General features: G+C 38.8%; 1 protein-coding gene across 2 annotated transcripts; it reads right to left on the minus strand.

Moving 5' to 3' along the window:
- Positions 1-800: 800 nt before the first annotated feature.
- Positions 801-20,075, minus strand: LOC132268310 (choline-phosphate cytidylyltransferase 2). Of its 2 annotated transcripts, none has more exons than XM_059769153.1 (8): positions 19,848-20,075; positions 19,186-19,299; positions 18,640-18,735; positions 18,300-18,342; positions 17,994-18,149; positions 17,790-17,858; positions 1,489-1,599; positions 801-1,287 (listed from the first exon to the last, which is right to left on the minus strand). In XM_059769153.1, exons 1-8 carry the CDS (start codon positions 20,066-20,068, stop codon positions 1,102-1,104), a joined length of 996 nt encoding a protein of 331 aa, XP_059625136.1. In that variant the 5' UTR covers positions 20,069-20,075; the 3' UTR covers positions 801-1,101. The 2 variants fall into 2 exon arrangements, with proteins under 2 accessions (XP_059625136.1, XP_059625135.1); XM_059769152.1 differs by having other exon boundaries at positions 17,778-17,858; positions 19,848-20,074.
- Positions 20,076-20,611: the final 536 nt, after the last annotated feature.

The raw sequence follows: 20,611 nt of genomic DNA on the forward strand, positions 1-20,611 counted from the left end.
AATTTTTTTTGGTTTGTGTAAGAATTATGTGGGGGGCAAAATAGCCATTTGACATTCTCAGATATTTTAACATTTTTGACAATATAATAAAGAGGGTAAATAAGTAAATTTATAACAAATTGTGACATAGGGGATCTTTATAATAAAAATAAATAACAAACGGGGGGAAATCATTATAGTTTACCCTTAAAAATATGAATGACAAAAATGAGGATTTCTAGCTCATCATCAAATGAGATTTCAGATTTGTTCAAGAATATGTTATTTTATTACTCGGTACATATTGACAAGGAAAAAAAAAATGTTACCACTGGTAAAAAACCTTGGGCACAGAAAATGGTATTTTTCACTAATTGACTACTTAAAACTAAAACCAAAACACAAGTAGTCAATGACAAAAAAGATACTTGGCTAAAAGACAAGGAAATCAAAAGCGTATTAACCTCAACTTTAATCATTATTCGAGTCAGGTTAGGATTATAACTGGAATCCATTCACGGGTTCAAAGCATTAGTACTTGCACAAAAGGAGGAAATCAAAAGAGAGAAGAAAAATCAATTTAAGTGAACAATTTTATCCAACAGTTGCTTCAAGGCAATACATATTTGCGTTGAGAGACAAATGTACACATCCTTACACAAGTCTTCACACTGCTTTGGCCTCTGGCTTCTGGGCACTCCCTTTGGGCCTTGTGTGGGCTCTTGTTCTCTTTTCATCAATACAATTTTCTTTAAACAAAGAAAAAGATAATATATATATATATACATACATATATATATATATATAAATCTACACAGTGCTACTTTAAGTTATTTTACTTGCTTCAAAACACAATAGCATTTTCATGTATTCCTATTACAATAAACACGATTCAAACAACCGTAAAGAGAGACATAGAAAATAAAATATACCATCAAAAGTAAAAGTTCCAACTCAAGTCCAAACTCCCTCCGGCAATGACATCAACCAAAATCACCTCCCAAAGCAACTCTAGTACTTACCCTAAATCCCACAAACAAGTATCAGCAGTCAGCTTGCTGTAGATACTACGAAACGGTGAGCATGGTTACATGTTCACTTCTTTTTTCGGTAAATACAAGTTCACTTCTTCTCTTCCTGGTCATGGTATTCTTCCTCATAATATTCATCATCATCATATTCATCATCATAATCATCGTCATCATCGTAGAATTCTTCTTCATCATCATTATCATTGCCATTTTGCAGCATATATGTTGACTGCTGCCCCCTTAACCGCTCCTGAATTCGGTCCCTGATGGCTGTCCCCTGATAAACATATTGTGAAATGACGAGAGTGGAGAAAAGGAAAATATATAAGTTGTAATCCTAGAATCATACAACACCAATTATAATCCATCTTTAATACAACACCAACTATAAATAATAATAAAAAATCCTAAAATCATATGTATCAATATACATGTGTGTGTGTGTGTGTGTGTGTGCTATTTATACACAGCTGCTCACCATTTTATGGCAACCTTCTTCAAACATCTCAAGGAAACCAGCGACCCAGCGATCAGCATTTTCCACCCACTCATTCCGATGCATACCAGCAGTTTTAGCAACAGTCTGAATCTGCAATGCAAGTGCAGAAAAGTGCATTATGCCTAGTGGGCGATAATAGGGCCACTGCTACTCCAGTCAACAATCTAAAAGCTAACGGCCATTAATGAAAATTATGCTTCATTTACAAACTTAATTGCCTAATCACTCGAGTCCTTTATTTGATCACACCTTCTTGTCACAGTTGTGTCACTAAAAGAATAGTCATTCACTGACGTGCTCAGTTGTGCAGATGGGTGACCTTTTGTGGTCCTCAAAGCCAGCCAGGTTTCACTTATAGTAGCAGAGAAGAACCAATTAAGAATTTAAGATATATGTGATGGAGTTATGACTAGCATGGAAAACATGAAGATGAAAGGCTGCATCAAAGGAATATTAAGTGGTGTATGTTAAGTTTTCACAAATGGTATACTTTCAATTAATAAGGAAAAAGTGGGTATAAGAACCAAGTTAAACTTGTGATGAGATACATAGAATCAAAATGGTCACAGTGGGAAAGACTAAGGAAGAAACCATGGAAAATAGTTTTGTTGACACTAATGTATGCTGTCATTTATGTAATGAAATGCCTCTTATAGATCTTATTTCTATTTGTTTTTTTTATAAGTAAGAATTCATTAAAAGCGTTCAAAAGGGGAACACAACCCTAAAAAAGAATGAAAAGCCAAAAAGGGCTTCTAAACCCTCAACAAATCCAAAAACTCTACAAGTTCATCCGAGGATTTACAATTTCTTCCTAGAACCCAACAGAAAAGAGTGCTAAGAATGGAGAACTTCAACGAGGGGTAACCCTCTGTTTTTAACTCCTTTTTTAGGATAATTCCCTTAGGTTGTTTATGACCTAAGGGTCCTCTTGGTGTTTTTTTTTTTTCTCCTTTGTGAGCTGCCGGTGTTTGTTCGTCATCATATTTGGAGGAAAGCACCGATTTTCCCGGTCTTGTTTTTCTCTTTCCTCCCTCTTTGACGTGTGGACCAACCTTATTTTGGTGTTATGAGTGATTCTAGTAGCCAAAAGGACACTATATCTTCGGCACAGCATACTCCGTCGTAGAGGGTTACTAATGTGCTCCCGCTCTCTTCAACTCTGACGGATACTAAATATATTGCATGGGACATGGGCAGATGCACCATTATGGGTTAGATCTTCAACTCAATGGAAGAGCGTATCTTTAAGATGTTCATGTTTCACACTTCTGTTTTTCATCTATGGCAATCCCTTAACAAGATGTATGCCCACTCCCGCAATGACGCTCGTATCTTTGATCTTTCTCGAGATTTCTCATGCATCTCAGGGGACACTCAAGTTGTCAGTATCAGAGTATTTTGGGTACCTCCACTCTAGGTGGGAAGAATTAGCACAATAAGAACCTCTCCCCAATTTCTCTGAAGAAGCTGCAACTCTTTTGGTTAAGAGACCACCAGCATACCTACCTTGATGGGTTTATGATCTGAGTATGATGCTCTTAGAACTTAAGATCATAAACACCTCTCCTATCCTAATTTATATGATGCTTTCGTTACTGTTGACCATGAGGAGCATAGACGTCAAATCTCAGCCAGTAGCTTTACCAGAAACTCCAGTTGATCACATAGCTCTTTCTGCTAATTCTAGACTTTCAGAGGGAAAGGTTATTAGTCAATATTGTGGAGCCACGGGTCATGTAAAGGATCGCTGCTTTAAGCTTCATCCCGAGCTAAAGTAGAAGTTTTCTCGCAATCGTCCTTACGGTGGCCACACTGCCGTAGGAGCCGATACTATTGGTGGGTATACTACTCCACAGATTGTTATCCCTCTTGCTTCAACTCCTCCCAGACCTTCTTTTCAGGACTTCAATCAATTACAATCCCAGATTGGTCAGCTTCAGGAACAGTTCGGAGCTTTATCTACCAGGGCTGGCTCTGCTACTTCCACGGCTACTATAGCTACAGGTACTCCTGCTTTTCATGTTAAAGCGGGAAAGCCTACTTGGATTCTAGATTCCGGAGCTAATGATCACACGACTGGTAAGTTGTCATTATTTTTTACTCCCATTACCCCTGTTCTGTTAGTCTAGCCGATGGGCCAACCACCAATATTCGTAGTAAAGGAAATGTTCATCTATCCCCTGATATTATTTTGCCACATGTTCTTTATGTTCCTAACTTTGCATTTAATCTTCTATCTGTTAGCAAACTTGCCAAATCACTAAACTGAGTAGTAATTTTCTTTCCTCATTATTGTGTTTTACACGACTTGTGTTCAAAGAGGATTTTTGGCAGGGAATATGAGCACGATGGCCTCTACTACTTTAGGGATCTTCCATTGACACCTCCTCCACTTGCTTCAAGCCTTCAAGCCTTCAAGCCTTTGTTCTTTCAGTTTCTAGGTGTTATGATTTTTCTTTTCAGACTTAATTTTATGGCATGCTCGCTTTGGGCATGTAAACTTTCAGTATTTATGTCTGCTTTTCCCTTCATTAATAATGGCTTGTAAGGATAATAAGTTTCAATATGAGATTTGTGAACTTTCTAAACATACTAGAACCAATTATATTTCTCATATGCATCATGCACCTAGTATGTTTGATCTCATACATTCTGATGTGTCAGGTCCTTCTCTTGTTATTGCTTTTTCGGGGCATCGTTATTATGTCACATTCATTGATGATTATTCCCGCTGCACATGGGTATATTTACATTATTAGAACTAAGTTTTTCCTTTGTTCACTCAATTCGTCCAAATGATCAGAACTCAATATAAAACTGTTGGTAGGAATATTAGTTCTGATAATAGTCGTGAATATGTTTCCAATGAGTTTCGGTCTCAACTTAACCAACAGAGTATTCTTCATCAGCTTACTTGTCCATATACCCCTGAATAGAATAGTGTGGTAGAGCGGAAAAACCACCAACTAATGTCAGTTGTTCAATGTCTTTTAAGTGGTATGAATGTGCCAGTGTCATACTGGCATATGGCGGTTCTTACAGCTACTTTTCTCATTAATCATACCCCCAGTAGAATCTTAAATGGTAAGGCCCCCTTACAAGTGCTTCAGCCTGATATTACTCTTTTTCCATCATGCCTCGAGAGTTTGGATGTATATGTTTTGTTCAGAATCATAGCCCTTCTCGTATTAAACTTGATGACAAGGCCATTAAATGTATCTTTTTAGGATTCTCTTCCATGTCAAAAGGTTACCGGTGTTATGATCCTATACACAAACACATGATCACTCTTGATGTTACCTTTCATGAGCATACCCCTTTTTATGGTTTTAACACTATCTTGTAGGAAACTTCTACTCTCGATCAAAACGCTTCTCCTCTTGCTCGTCCTCTTCCTATTTTTCAATAGAGTCTTCTCTTGTGGTTTCCTCGCCCCCTTTGCAGGTCTATTCTCGTTGCCCTCGTGCTCCACCTCCATTGCCTTCATCCTCCTCAGATTCAGATTCAGGTACATCTCATCTCTCTCCTATACATTTCCCTGACCCTGTTCTTGAGTCTCAGTATCCCACTCGGAACCGCAAACCCCTGCTCAATTTGGATTTGCATTCGCTTGTAGTATTGATCATCCTATTTTGCAATATATCTCTTATGATGGTCTTTCAGTGTCTTACCGAGCCTTTCTAGGCAAACTTGATTCCATTTCCATTTCCATTTACATTCCCAGAAATGTGTCTGAGGCTCTCCGGAATCCCAATTGGATGTCTGCTATGAAGGTAGAAATTGATGCTTTGCAGCATACTGAAACATGGGAGCTTGTATCTCTCCCTCCAGGTGAAAAGACTATTGGTTGCAAATGGGTATTCAGTGTTAAATATCTGGCTGATGGCTGTATTGATCAATATAAGGCCCATTTGGTGGCCAAAGGGTTTACTCAGATTCCTGGTAAAGACTTTAATGATACCTTCGCTCCAGTGGCTAAATTGACCTCAGTTCGTTTGCTTGTCTCCCTGGTTGCCTCTCACAATTGGCTTCTTCATCAACTTGATGTGAAGAATGCTTTCATTAATGGTGATCTTCTTAAGACTATTTACATGGATCCTCCACCTGGTTTTCGGGTTGAGGGGGAGTATGCTTGAAAGGTATGTTGATTGCAGAAGTCTTTGTATGGATTAAAACAATGACGTAATTCTATCCATGGAGTTTGTTAGATGCCATTCTGATCATACATGTTTTATCCACCATTCCTCCACTGGTCGATGTATCATTCTTCTTGTTTATGTTGATGATATCCTCATTATTGGGAATGACATCCCTGGGATTGCTTTAAGCTTTAATTAGCTAAAGCTTTTCATGTGAAAGACCTTGGGCAGCTCAGATATTTCTCGGGAATTGAGGTTACTTGCTAGATCTAAGCAGGGTAACTCTTTATCGCAAAGGAAGTATGACTTGGATCTTCTTCGAGACACGGGTATCCTTGGGTGTAAACCTGCTTCCACTCCCATGGATCCTAATCTGAAGATCTCGGCTGAGTCTGGAGATCTCCGTTTTGATCCCTAGCAGTATCAATGCTTGGTAGGAAGATTGATTTATCTTACCAACACCCGTCTGATTTGGCTTTTGCGGTTAGTGTTGTAAGCCAGTTTATGCATGTTCCTCGTACAACTCATATGGATGCGGTATATCATATTCTTCGATATCTTAAGTCCTGTCCTGGACTGGGATTATTCTATTTTTCTAGCAGGCAGGTTGGGCTATCCTGTTTTAGTAATGCAGACTATGCTAGGTCCAAGACTGACAAACGTTCCACATCTGGCTTATATACTTTCTATGAAGACCATCTTATATTCTGGAAAAGTAAGAAGCAACATGTAGTTTCGAGATCTTTAGCAGAGGCTGAGTATCGTGCCATGGCTCAGGGTACCTGTGAGATTCTATGGCTTCGATCTTTCTTAGAGGAGCTAGGGCTAGGTGAAAAATAGTCCTCAGACTTGTTATGTGATAATAAGTCAGCCATTATGCTTACTTCAGATTATGTTCTTCACGAAAGGACTAAACATATAGAGGTGGACATTCATTTTATCAGAGAGAAGGTTCGTTCGGGAATTATCAAGCCGTGCTTTGTTTGGTTCGGCCGATGTGTTCACCAAATCTGTTGGTCCATCTTTGTTTCATTCCTCAATTACCAAGCTGGACTTGATTGATATCTTCACTCCACCTTGAGGGGGGAGTGTTGAAATATCTTTATTATTATTATTTATTATTATTATTAGCTGTTTTTAGCCTTTTATTAGGCGTCTTATGAAAGTTCTTATAATCATGGGATCAGGTAGATAAGATCCCCATAATCATGGAATCACGTAGATTTTGGTATATTTTCTGTTTTGCTTTGATTTGGTTTCCTTTCTTTGTACCATATTCTTGTAAATAAATATAACTCTTGGCTCTCGGTTTGAGTAAGCCAATACCCAAAAAAACTTCTTTTTGAACCTCAGTTTTCCATGATGGAGGAGGATCTTCCCTCCCCCAACGAGCCAATAGGGGCTAGTTCTTCCCATGTAGGTTCTCCTGTTCGATCTAGTTGGAGCAGTTTATTCAAGAGTTCTGCTACGGGTGAGTTCTCAAATCTGGAGTTTGTTCCAAATTGCAGAAGTGTGGAGAAAGTATCCATTGATGATGGTGATGTGGAAGAAGAAGTTGACTACTGGAAGAATTCTCTTGCAGGGTTTGTTTTGGGTAAACGTCCATATATTCCTTTCCTTGAAAGACTTCCATTCGCGTGTATGGAAACCAGCTGCAGAATTTAAGTTTGTTTCCCTAAATGATGGCCTTTTCATTTCTTGTTTTGAATATGTTGAAGATCTGGAGCGTGTATTGTCAAGGGTTCACACCTATAAACTATGAAGGATGACCCATCATTCTAAAACAGTGGAATAAATCTGTTAATCTCCAAAAAGATGTTGTTGGGGCAGTGGAAATGCACGAATAAAGAGAACTAAAGAAAGCTATCAAAACCATCACACACAAACACAAGATATAATGTGGTTCAACCAAAACAGGCCTACATCCACAGATAAGAGGAGATTCCACTATGATTTGTAGAGGTATTACAATACTAGACTACCAACACCGTTTACATGCCTTTTCACAATGTACCAGTCCATGAGCCTATCTCCTTGCTGACAGTGCCACCGGTGTTTTTCCTACTCCACCAACTCATAAATTACCTCTACCCATCAACTCATAAATTACCTCTACCCATCAACTCCCTCATGAGACTACATCTCCCCCAAGCTCACAAGTCTCAACCCAAAACCTAAGTATCTAATTACAGAGTCCAAAACCCAATTCCTTCTTGGACAAGGATTACAATTCCTTGGAGCCCAAGCCTTGTCTAACAAGAAATTACCTAATAAAATTTAACTCTAAAACATAAACCTAATTAGAATAGGAATTTGAGACACAATTTCCAACAGATGTGCTAGGTTTTCTAAGCCTATTTTCATAAGAGTGTTACGGCATGTAAGGAGACTATGAAGGTTGTGACTGTAGTAGGAAAGAGCCAATCTTCAGAGCCTTGAATTGTGACAGAGGGTGTTTCTAATGTTTTATCTAAGGGTGATCCGATTGAGCCTGTTGTTATTGCAGGAAAGGTCCAGCCAGTTGAAGGACTGGAGGTTTCTAATCCATTTGATACTGTTGCTGATATAGGTGATGACATTATCCCTTCTATCCCTCCTTGTTCTCAAGTTTATTCCTCAAAGAAGAACAATAAAAGAAAAAAAAACTGGTGAGGTTACTCAGAGAGTAACTAAAAGTATGTTGGCTTCGGAAGACCAATCTCCCTCTAGCCTTCCCCAGTGATAGGGAGTTGGAATATGAGGGATCTGAATAGGTCCCATATGCAGAAGCAACTTAAGAAATGGCTTTCAAATACTTCCCTGAGTTTGGTTTGTTTATTCAAAACTATAATTAAAGAACATAAGTTTGCTAGAATTTTGAATGAATTGAATTCCTTTTGGTGTTGGAGGAACAACTATCAGAATCGTCCTAATGGTAGAATTTGGATTGGTTAGAACCCTCTGAATGTTGATTGTCTCTATTGTTCACTCTTCAGATCAGTCTATGCTTCTGAAAGTTGTGGTCTTGGCAACTAAAGTAAAATTCTATGTTATTAGTGTGTATGCTGCTAATACCAGTGTTGATAGAAGGAAGCTTTGGGAGGATATTCATCGTCATTCTTCTATGGTGTGTGGTGCTTGGGCTGCTATAGGGAACTGGAATGCTATTTTATATAGTGCAGATAAAGTTGGAGGTAACAGAGTGCCTCAGAGATTGCTGCAGGAATTTAATAAGGCTATGGATCAGGCTCAGTTGAAAGAAATTCCTTTCATTAATAGTTCTTGGACTTGGAGCAACAGGAAACAAATAAGAATTTGTGCAAACCTGGATAGGGCAGCGGCTAATGCAGATTGGTGGTCTTCCTTTCCCAATACAAAAGTTATGTTATCAGCTGCAGGATTATCTGATAATTATGGATTGATTATGATCCATTGCTAAAGGGACAATTATTGAGGATGCAGATAAGGTTAGATGCTCTCTGGAAAAAATCAAGAAGTACTTGGTTAAGGGATAATGATGGGAGCACCAAATTTTTTTATCAGAAAGTTAGCCAGCATAGAGCATTCAACTCCATTCTGGCTTTGGAGGATGAAAATGACATTCTTGTTACTCATTAAGGGAGGGGTGCAGGATTTGATTGTTGATTATTACAAGGACCTTTTTGCTAAACCTAAAGATAGACATTTCAATTTTGATTTGTTGCGGCCTAGGAAGGTCACCTGTGCAGAGGACTCATTGTTAAGGATGCAGTGATGAAAATGGGTGCAGACAATCCCCACGTCAAGATGGCTTCACAACAAGGTTTTTTCATCAATACTGGGATATTGTGGGTAAGGATGTTACCTCTGCAACTTCAATTTTTCTTTCATTCAAAGGTTATGCCTAAAGCTATCTCAAGTGCTTTCCTTACTTTAATTCCAACAAAAGATCACTGTTATTCCTAGTTTAGTGGGGGTGGACCAGTCTGCTTTCATTAAAGGGAGGAATATCCAAGATAGTATTATTATGTCCCAAGAACTTCTCAAACCTTTTCCACTCAAGACGGGCTCCCAAATTGTTAGCTATGAAGGTAGATATCAAAAAAGCTTATGACTCAGTGAGATGAAATTTCTTCAAGCAGGTTCTGTATCAAATGGGTTTCAGTGCTTTACGGATCAGTTGGATGACGGAATGTGTCTCATCTGCTTGGTATTCGGTGCTCATTAATGATTCTCCTTATGGATTCTTTCAACCTGGGAGATGCCTTCAACAAGGATGTCCACTTTCACCTACGTTGTTCACTCTAATAACAGGGTATTTCTCTAATATGTCGGAGCAGAAAGTTGTTACAGGTCCTTTGAACATTTCTCCTATGGCAATCAAATAAGGTCTGAACATCTCCCATTTATTTGTTTTGCAAATGACCTATTTATTGTCTCTCAAGCTCACACTAGAACTTCCAGAGCTATTGCATTTTCTTTGAATCATTTCGCTATCCTATCTGGTTTGTCTATTTGTGTGTCTGATGTTAGGGAGTTTGATGAAGGCTCTTTGCCTCCCAGAAATGAAGACGGGGCTGTCACTGAGAGTTGTTTTGCTCTTGATCTTCCACCATCTGTTTGGAAGAATTGCGACATTGGTGGAGCTGGCATTATTGGAATTGACACTCCTGTGGCAGCCATCAGGGAGGTGCAGTGGGCTACCAACTTGGAAGGCTCAAACGAGGAGTGGTTCGTGGAATGTATTGACGGAGTTAGCAAGCGTTTGGGGCTGTCATGTGCTGGGGAAGATAGGCAAGTTAAGGATATGTTCCAAACAGTGGATGATGAATGGGCACTGGTGAAACATAAGATTAGTCCTTGTTGGAAGGGGGAGAGGGAGCCGAAAATTCTCATTTCCTAAAGGGAGGAGTGGAGAAGGGAGTGAGAAGAGAAGTGGGGGAAGGGAGAGAGGGGGGGGAGGGGGAGGGGAAGAGACTTAGTGTGTCTATGAAGCTCAATATAGTGTCGTGGAACGTTCGGGGCCTCAACGAACAAGAGAGAGGTAGTGAAGGCCTACATTAGGAAATGGAAGGCTCATGTGGTGCGTTTGCAGGAATCTAAGCAGGCTATCACAACAGATAGGGTTATAAAAAGTTTGTGGGGAGGTAGATTTGTGGATTGGGCGGTGATTAATGCGGAGGGGACTGCGGGAGGCATTGTGGTTCTATGTGATAAAAGGTGGGTGTCGAAGGTTGATTGTGGAAGGGGAGATACTCCCTATCTCTTCTGTTTGCGCTGGAGGAAGAAGGTTAGCAGTGGGTGTTCTCTGGAGTGTATGGGCCAAGAGGGGAGGTGGAGAGAAGAGGGCTGTGGGAGGAGTTCGGTATAGTCAGAAGGAGATGGTCAGTTCCGTGGGGGGTGTGTGTGTGTGTGTGTTCCAATGGAGGGAAGCAAGTTCACATGGTCCAGTGGTTGGGATTCCCCTACCCTATCGCGTCTGGACAGATTTTTAGTTTCTAGGGATTTGGAGGAGAAGATCCCAGATGTGTCTGAGGTGGCCTTGGTGCGTGCAGTTTCAGATCACATTCCTATCCTTCTTGACTGTGGAGGGGTGAGGAGAGGTAGAGCCCCATTCCGGTTCGAAAACATGTGGCTTCGGGTTGAGGACTTTAAAGAACGAGTTAGGGTTTGCCGGTCTGGGTATGAGATTAGGGGCAGCCCAAGCTTACAACTTGCAACCAAATTGAGGCGGCTTAAGGGAGCCATCAAGTCCTCGAATAAGGAAGTGTTTGGCAACCTTGAATGGCATTAGAACAGACTTCTGGCTCAAATCTCAAATTTGGATAGGAAGGAGGGAGTGGAGGGACTCATTGATATGGAGGTAAGCAGGAGGGAGGTTTGCGAGTCTGATTTTGGAAATATTGCGGAGATGGAGGAAATTTCATGGAGACAGAAGTCTAGAACTTTGTGGCTTAAAGAAGGTGACCGGCAACGAAGTTTTTTCACCGCCTTACAAATGCCTATAGAAGGGGAAATCACATTGGGACAATCCGTTTTAATGGGGGTATGGTAACCAGAGAGGAGGACATTCGGAATGGGTTCATATCTTTTTATGAGCAGCTCTTTATGGAGACTGCTAGATGGAGACCTTTGCTTGATGGTCTTATGTTCATGACAATCTCACGCGAGAATAGAGAGTGGCTTAAGAGACCATTCGGGGAGGAGGAGGCAGTGGAAACTTTGAGGAGTTGTGATGGGGACAAAGCGCCTGGTCCAGATGGGTTCAGGATAGCTTTCGTCAAGCAGAATTGGGAGGTGGTGAAGACAGGGGTGATAGGAGCCGTTGGTGTTTTCTTTTCTAAGGGCTCTTTTGAGAAGAGTCTGAATGCATCGTTTATTACCCTTATACCTAAAAAGGGTGGAGCGGTTGAGGCCAAGGAATTCAGACCCATTAGCTTGATTGGCTCTGTGTACAAGATTATTGCGAAAGTCTTAGCCATTCGTCTCAGGGGGGTTTTGGATGGAGTGATCTCGGAGTATCAAAATGCATTTGTTGGCCAGATTATGGATTCGGTGCTAATTGCTAGTAAGTGCATCGAGGCTAGATCCAGAAGTGGAGATTCGGGGATTGTGTGTAAATTGGACATCAAAAAAGCATATGAACATGTTTGTTGGAATTTCTTAATGTATTTGTTGGAGAGGATGGGGTTTGGGTACAAATGGAGGACATGGATTTATCATTGTATTTCGACTGCATACTTTACTAATGAATGGCTCACTAGTGGGTTTATTTGATAGCTCTATAGGGTATGCCAAGGGGAACTTTCTCACCTTTCTTGTTTATTATCGTTACGAAGGTTTTTAGTAGATTGATGAAAAGGGCGGAGGAGCTAGGCTTCATTCAAGGCTTTAAGGTGGGAAGATACCCGAATCAGTTGGCCATTTCTTACTTGCTCTTTGTGGATGACACAATTGTTTTTTGTAATGCTAGTGTTTTTTGAGATGCATTATGGCTTGCTTTCAAGTTGTTTCCGGGCTGAAGATAAATATTGGGAAAAGTGAGATGGTTCCGGTTGGGGAGGTTGAGCACATTCATGTGTTAGCTGACATCCTGGGGTGTGGTGTTGGAACCTTCCCGATTTCATATTTGGGACTACCCTTGGGAGCATCGACGAGGATGGTTTCGGTTTGGGATCCAGTTGTAGAGGGATTTCAGAGGAGGCTCACAAGTTAGAAGAAACGATACTTATCGAAAGGGTGAAAGATTACCCTCATGAAGAGCACCCTTTCGAATCTTCCTACTTATTTTATGTCTCTCTTCCCGATGCCTATGACAGTGGTTCAAAGACTCGAACAGATTCAGCAGAATTTCTTATGGGCAGGTATAGGAGATGAATTCAAATACCACTTGGTCAACTGGGAGAGAGTCTGCACCACTATTAAAAAGGGAGGTTTGGGGATCCGAAGGCTAGAGCAGTTTAATAAAGCATTGTTGGGTAAATGGCTCTAGAGATTTGGGGGTGAAAGAACTAAGCTCTGGAGGCGTGTCATTGCATGCCATTACGGGAGGAAATGGAGGGTGGTAGTCTAGGGAGGTGAGCTTGCCAACGGGTATGGGCTCTTGGCGAAATGCATCCGGAAAGGATGGGATGAGTTCTCCAAACGTATCCGATTTAGAGTCTGAAGTGGGAGGCATCTCAGCTTTTGGGAGGACCATTGGTGTTGGGACTTTGCTCTGGCTTGTAAGTTGTATGTTTCCCCGACTATTCAGAATTTCTATGAACAAGCATGCTCTGGTTGTTGACCATTATCGACTTGATGATGGCAGGGTGACTTGGGATGTGCAGTTTCATAGAGAGTTCCATGATTGGGAACTTTAGGAGGTTATAGACTTCCTTGGTCTGATCTATAGCCTGGTGGTGGAGGGTGTGGGTATGGACAAAATGGTGTGGGTGGGCAATTCGAGTGGGGTCTTTGAGGTCAGGTCCTTCTTCTAAAGCCTTATGGAGTCTCCAGGTCCCACTTTCTCTTGGAAAGCTATTTGGAGGACTAAAGCCCCTTTAAAGGTCGCTTTCTTCACTTGGTTTGTTGTTCTTGGTAGCATCCTCACTATAGACAACCTAAGAAGGAGAAGTCAAATCGTGGTGAACCATCTTTTGTTGCACTACCCTGTGGCAAGGGATGTGTGGTCTATGTTCTTAGTTGCTTTTGGTGTGCAATGGGTTGTTTCAGGATCCACGGTTGATATGTTGGCTTGGAAAGGGTGTGCAGTGGAGAACTGAGTCAGAGATATTTGGAGGGCCACTCCCCTTTGTCTATGGTGGGGTTTGTGGAGTGAGAGGAATAGGAGATACTTTGAGGGCGAGGATTCCCCTATTTGGTCTCTCAAATTTAACATACTTTCTTCTCTCTTTTTTTGGGTAAATGGGCGGAATTGTACACCTATGGATATTCTTTTGGATTTTGTGGATAGTTTGAAATTATAGTGTCGCTGTGGGCGTCTTTTGTTCTTGGGAGTGCTCCCCTCTTGATCGCCTTTAATGAAATTTACTTTACTTGTCAAAGGAAAAAAAAAAAAAAAGGAAAAGAATCAGATATTCTTTTTAAACACTGTTAGAAATAAAAGGAGAATTAAAGCTATGTTTGGTTGTCCTCAAGGAAATTTTCCTATTACTAACTTAGGACTCCCTCTTAGAACTCAATGTTCTTCTTTGATGGACAAAGTTAACTCTAGACTGTGTACTTTGAATGGTTTGAATTTGTCCTTGGCAGGCAAACTTGAATTAATTAGGACTGTTCTATACTCCTTTGTCTACTATTTGTGTTCTGTATTCAATCTTTCTTCCTCTATTATTTATTGCAATTGAGAAGAAGATGAGGGACTTTCTTTGGGGTTCTTCAGATGGAAACAGAAAGACTTACAACCTCAGATGGGATGTTGTGACTACCCCTAAATCTGAGGGAGGTTTAGGACTCAAAAAAATATCTGATATCAATGCTGTCTCTATATCAAAGTTGGCTTGGGATTTTGTTAGATCTAAAGATTGCTTGTGGATTGCTTGGTTCAAGAGTAAATATCCAGATTTTTTTTGGTCTTGTGTCTCGGTTGCCTCTCATTCAAGGATTTGGAAGTCTATTTTGGAAACTAGACATATCTTAGCAGGGAATATATCTTATAAATTGGGTGTTGGTTCTACTGTGAAACTATTGTTGGATCCATGGTGCAATGGTAAAACCTTGATTTAGGTTTATACTCATACAATCTATAAGGTTTTGGATCTTCCAAAGAATGCATATGTCAGTTCATTGATTAGAAATGGAAGGTGGCAGATGCATACACCTTCTTCCTCAATTTTGCAGCAGTTTAACAACTTAATCCTTTCTATTCCTATTTATTCTGGTCATGATAAATTGGAGTGGGATAAGGATGGTTTTACTTTTAAAAGGGCTTGGAACTCTTGGAGAACTCATAAGCCTAAGGTGACCACTACTCTGTGTTGGAAAGGTTGTAGACCTAGGGTTTCAGTATACTGCTATCTCTCCTTTCAGGATAAATCTCTCTCTTTTTTATCTGAGAAAGAGAGGCACCATCACTGTTTATAGTCATATATGCCTTGATGCTTCTAATGATTCAACTGATCATCTATTCATCCAGCGTCCATTTCTAAGACAGGTTTGGGACAGGTTTTCTCTTCTTTTGTCTTGGAACATGCCTTCATTTCTCAATTTACTGCTGGCATGTTGGGTTGTTGTAAATCTGAATTCTAAGTCCACAATACACGGATTGTATACGGAAATTATTTCCACAGTTTTATGGAGTATATGGATGGAGAGAAATTCAAGATTTCATGACCAAGGGATCAAATAAGCTAATGAAGTTGCTAAACTATCTTGGTGGGAGGTGATGGATCTTATGTGGTTCACTTTGGCTGATGTTCCTTTTTTCAATGTTTCTCATTATGTTCCCTTTTAGTCATCTCTTCTTCCCTTGTTATTGGAAGTGGAGATTTTCTCTGTTGATTTCTTTGTACAGGGGACGTATGCGGCCTCTGATTGGCCATGTACTTCATTGATTTTATCTATATACATCATCTTGCTTAGGAGGAAAAAAAAAAAAGTCTATTGGCATGCACTAAGCCACTATAGATAATTTGTATTTTAGAGAAAGCCTTAATTATCAATCAAAGATTTGCAATAGAACCATTGTATACGTGATTGACGGGTTCGAAGGAAGGCTCACATCACCTTGTTTATGCTAGCAGGTCTAGATAATTGATAAACCTCTAGATAAAGGCCGTTTTGCATTCTAAAATGGCAGCATGTACACTAATTGTGATGTCATGGCCAAAATTTTGTTTCAGTCCGAGTCGCAATGTGACCCGCCTTTGATCCGAAAAAATTTTGACCCGTTTTTTCTCTTACAGGCCGTGGACCCAATTATAGAATTCTCTTGGAGCCCGTATATAAGGGTGTTTAGGGTTTGGGGTGTGTCACAGGAGAACATTGAAAATCGCAAGAAAGAGAGAGCGCTAAGGTTTGGGGACTGAAACTTGTAACCTCCGGATTATTGCATGGTAAAATCCTTACGCCAAACCACATAAATCTTTGTGTTCTTTGTGTGTGTCGTGTTTACTTTTCTGTCGTGACTCTTGATTTGTTCTTGGTTCATGGCATTTGTCGTAACACTAATTATATTCTAGGTAAAGGCCCATATGTTCAATTGATTGTCCATCTACCAAAAGCTTCAACCACGACACAATCAATAATGCCATTCAAACCTCCACAAGAAACAGTCCAAAAATAGAAAAAGGAAATTTTAATATGAGAGGTTTCTCCAAAGGCCCATGCGAAATTTCTCTATACCTCACACATGGCTATAAAAATTATTTGAGCAGTGTAGGTAGGAAGGAAATTCCTAGAAACTAACACCATCCACATACTAACTTTATTTTGGAATATGTTTCTGGTTTCATAATAAGCCAAGAAACCTAAAACTAACCTCAACAAAGCTACCTTCTTCAACACACATCCTTTGAATTTTGGGGTAATAGTAGTTCTCCCCGTTCCCCAAAAAAAATAAATAAGAATAAATAAGAATAGAAAAAATCTTGAGGCCCCTTTTCCCAGCACCTCTTGCATAAGCAAGGTGACATTTGTTACATAAATCTCTCAGAAAAAAATAATAATAATAATAAAAAAAAAATTAAGCAATGGCTAGAAACGAAATAATCTTCTCTGAATTAAGTTTACAAAGGGTGTCCTAGAAAAACAATTACCGAGCGTGAGTTAATCCAGGGTGTTGGGTAGACTAAATGCTGACAAAACCTCAAGTATCTCTTATTATCTTCTATATCTTAATCTAAACTAAGTGATCTTGGTAAAAGGGTATTATAGTACCACCAGTAAAGATAAAAGAAGGCGCATCATAAATAGAAAAACCTCAAAATGGTAATATTGGTGCTATTTTTGTTTTATTAATAATGTTTGACTAGAATAATTGAAGGATCAAGAAAGGGACAGAAAAGTATAGAACGGAGTTGAATTCATTTTGAGAGATGCAAGAAGCATATTAACTAAAAACATATAAATTAAAAAAAAAAAAATTAACAATAAAAAAAGACAGCTAGAATGGTTTGGTCATGAACAATGAAGCTGATGGCTCCAGCAATAAGGAGTAATTCGTACTGTTGACCAAAACTATAGGCAAAAAGACATGAAGACCCATGGTATGACATAAGAAATGATATTCAATGAGCTGAACAACAAAAACAATTTATTTCATGTGATCTCAGGAAGTTAGACAAAGATTTATTTAAAGACTTGAAAATTAAAACACAATAACATCCTGTTTCCAACATAAAACTCATTCCAGTTTTACCAAGAACAATTAAACTTCCAAAGCTTAATCACATTCTTTATCAAATCCTTAAAAGTGATATATATATATATATATATATATATATATATATATATATATAGAGAGAGAGAGAGAGAGAGAGAGAGAGAGAGAAATGTTAATATTGTTAAAAAAAATTATCTAAGACTCGTCATTAACATAGAAAACTTCCGACTTTCCACAAAGTCTTGTCTACTTTGAAGTCCAAACATATTATACACTATAAAGTCAACAAAGTACTAACTCTAGTACATATTATAACACTGTCCTTGTTATACATATAAACGTACCTTTTCTCCTACCTTTTCTTGATGTTCCTTCACTTTCTCCTGTAGTTTCTTCAGTCTCATGTTCACCCTCAGTCGCTTTTCCTGTTTACATGGAACAAGAGCTAAAGGCCAGTTCCCTCACTCAGAGAGTATATTGTCTAAAATTTGATTAAAAATATGAAATATTTTAATCAAAATTAAAACAGATACACAAGCATAGTTGAACATATATCATGCCTTCACATAGCTAACACCGAGTTCTTTTCTTGTATATCCACGATCCAAGTTACGCATCACATACTGGTTATAATCTTTAACAATCCTCATTATAATGTCTGATGTAGAAATTCCATCAGTCCGTTTGGTTTCCTTAAACTTTCCAATGGCTTTTACCTACAAGAAGAGACATGTTTAATATGCAATTTTCAGAACTTAACGAAATGAGATGTACAGAGATTAAAAGAGCGAACAAAAATTAAAATGAGAACAAGAGAAATAAGTGTAAATCTATGAGGCAAAAACGTATAAAACAGCTATACTTACAAATTCATATACATCCTTTCCAGCTCCACTGGCATCAGCATAACTGTACACATTCATTGCAAAATAAATAAATGATTTGTTTTTATCCACATGCTACACTATATATCATGGTATTGAAAAAAGACGTGTTAAACAACCATACAGAAAAATATAGTACTCGTCAATTCACATCAACAAAAAACTTCACCATTTTTTTCTCTTAAGGGAGAAAATAAAAAATTATAAACAAAATCAAGTACAAAGTTTAAAATGGTCCTTATCATTGCTCCAATACTACATAGCCCAGGACAAATACAAAATCTCAGATGCAAATGCATAATTCCATGTTAGTTCTCCTTACGGAAGGGAATCGTGAGCCACATAATCAATGTTGTGTTCGTCAAGAAATTCCGGCGTGATCACCCATGGTGCATCTGGAATAACTTCATCAACCCACCTGCCAGAAAAAACTCAGGTTCATTACTCTAACCCTGCCACATTTCCAATAGCAATATGAAGAAAGAAAAAGACAACACCAACAACAAAAAACAAAGCCTTTTTTCCCAACTACAAAGAAAAGAAAAATACTATGAAAGGAAAATTCCATCAACCAGATTTTTTTTTTTTTTTGGGGGGGGGTGTTGGTTGAAATCATCAAGCAGATATCAGTGACCAATGCACTGCCAACGAGACTGATGTAAGTATATGTTTTCCTAATTATGCCTGTTTGTGATGATGATGATAACAACAACAATAATAGTTATAATAATGTGAGATCTGTGATTGACAACATTTATTTACAAAAATGCAATTAATGTAAGAACTGTACAATCCAGGATCAGCAAAAAAATGTTTCCTTTTACATGATTGGAAATACTATTAAGACGAACAATTGAAGAAAACAAACTTGCAATGACGAAGGGATTCGTAACGCTCGGATTCTGTCATAACAGTCTTGCCCTTATACTTGTGCGTAATTTCATCACTGCAGCATCCAACCAACAAGTAGGTGTTTGGGAACCTATATAAATAAATTTAAAAAAAAAAAAAAAAAACGCCATATTTAAAATCCAAGTGCACAATCAAATGTAGCCCAAAAAAATAGATTTTTACAAATTGAATATATATATATATATGTGTGTGTGTGTGTGTGTATACACTTAAATACTTAAATACACCTTGAACTAACATATACCATTTCAACAAAGAGCAATCACACAGAAGACCCTAGTATCTGTAGCAAAACCCACTAACCATCAAGTTAATAGAAAGGGGAAACACACACACACACACATCTATAGTTCCAACGATAAACTAAAGGCACACATAACTGCAGTAAACAACACCCGAAAAAGAAAAATTGACGCAATAAAAAGGATATCTCAATGTAAAAAAACAAAAAACGCTAAATTAAGACAACCCCATGAGAAATTAATAATTATAGGGATCAAAACACAGAAAAACATAGAGTCCAAATAATAAAAAAAATTAAAAATAAAAATAAATTGAGAATTGAAGAGAGAATAGACGTGTATACAGAGAACCGAAAAAAGAGAGAGTTTGACAGACGATTTCTTGGCTTGCTCGAGGGAGCGAGCGTGGCCAAAGTGGAAGAGATCGTAGATCCCATCGGCATAGACACGAACCAGAGCCGACGGATCGGAATTCGAATGGGCGGTGTCACATAGCGTGTTACTGTTGTTCTTCTGCTTCTCCATTCGACCTCTCTCTCTCTGTCTCTCTCTCTCTCTCTCTTCCCAGTTAAAAACAAAGAAAACGTGGGTGGACATGCAAATATCCGACACTTCCGGCTACCTATGTTTCTTTATTCAACCTGTAAAAAAATTGGTTAAGTGAAAAAAAAAAAAAAAAAAACAAAACAAAAAAACCTCAAAACTTAGTGCAAAACTACTCTCTACTTTTAAAAAATATGGATGTTAATCCACAAATTTTAAAAAAATGCAAATAAACCCTCTTACCATTTTTTTACAAAAAATAAATATGAAAATTAGATTTTATCCTTTTTATTCCTATTTTGCCCCTCATCCCTCCTAAACATATTTTGTAATAAATTTACTTATATACCCTCATAATAATTTCATTTTCTTATCTCTTCCTTCCTCTCCTCTCCACCAACTAGCCACCTCCTCCTACCACCATTACAGACCACCACCCCCATCATCTTCTTCTCTCATCCTCTCTCTATCATCTTCATTAATTCGTCACAACCTTTAGCCATGCTAAATTTAATAATTTTTAAATCTGCCAATTGAAGTTGAAAGAATAACATGGTCATCGACGACCTCTCCGATAGCCTCCTCCCCGTTGTACAA

Source organism: Cornus florida, unplaced genomic scaffold (assembly GCF_030987335.1).
Source record: "Cornus florida cultivar Cherokee Brave unplaced genomic scaffold, ASM3098733v1 CherokeeBrave_3.0.0_Hap2_Chr08, whole genome shotgun sequence".
Taxonomy (NCBI): Eukaryota; Viridiplantae; Streptophyta; class Magnoliopsida; order Cornales; family Cornaceae; genus Cornus; species Cornus florida.

What these genes read in the sequence shown, in the direction of transcription:
- LOC132268310 (XM_059769152.1), bottom strand. Translation starts at nt 20,068, where the DNA reads ATGTCCACCCACGTTTTCTTTGTTTTTAACTGGGAAGAGAGAGAGAGA. An exon ending in TCGGTGTTAGCTATGTGAAG is followed by an intron (nt 17,859 to 17,993) that starts GCATGATATATG and finishes CCATGTAAACAG; the next exon opens with GAAAAGCGACTGAGGGTGAA. An exon ending in AAGAAGGTTGCCATAAAATG is followed by an intron (nt 1,288 to 1,488) that starts GTGAGCAGCTGT and finishes TATGTTTATCAG; the next exon opens with GGGACAGCCATCAGGGACCG.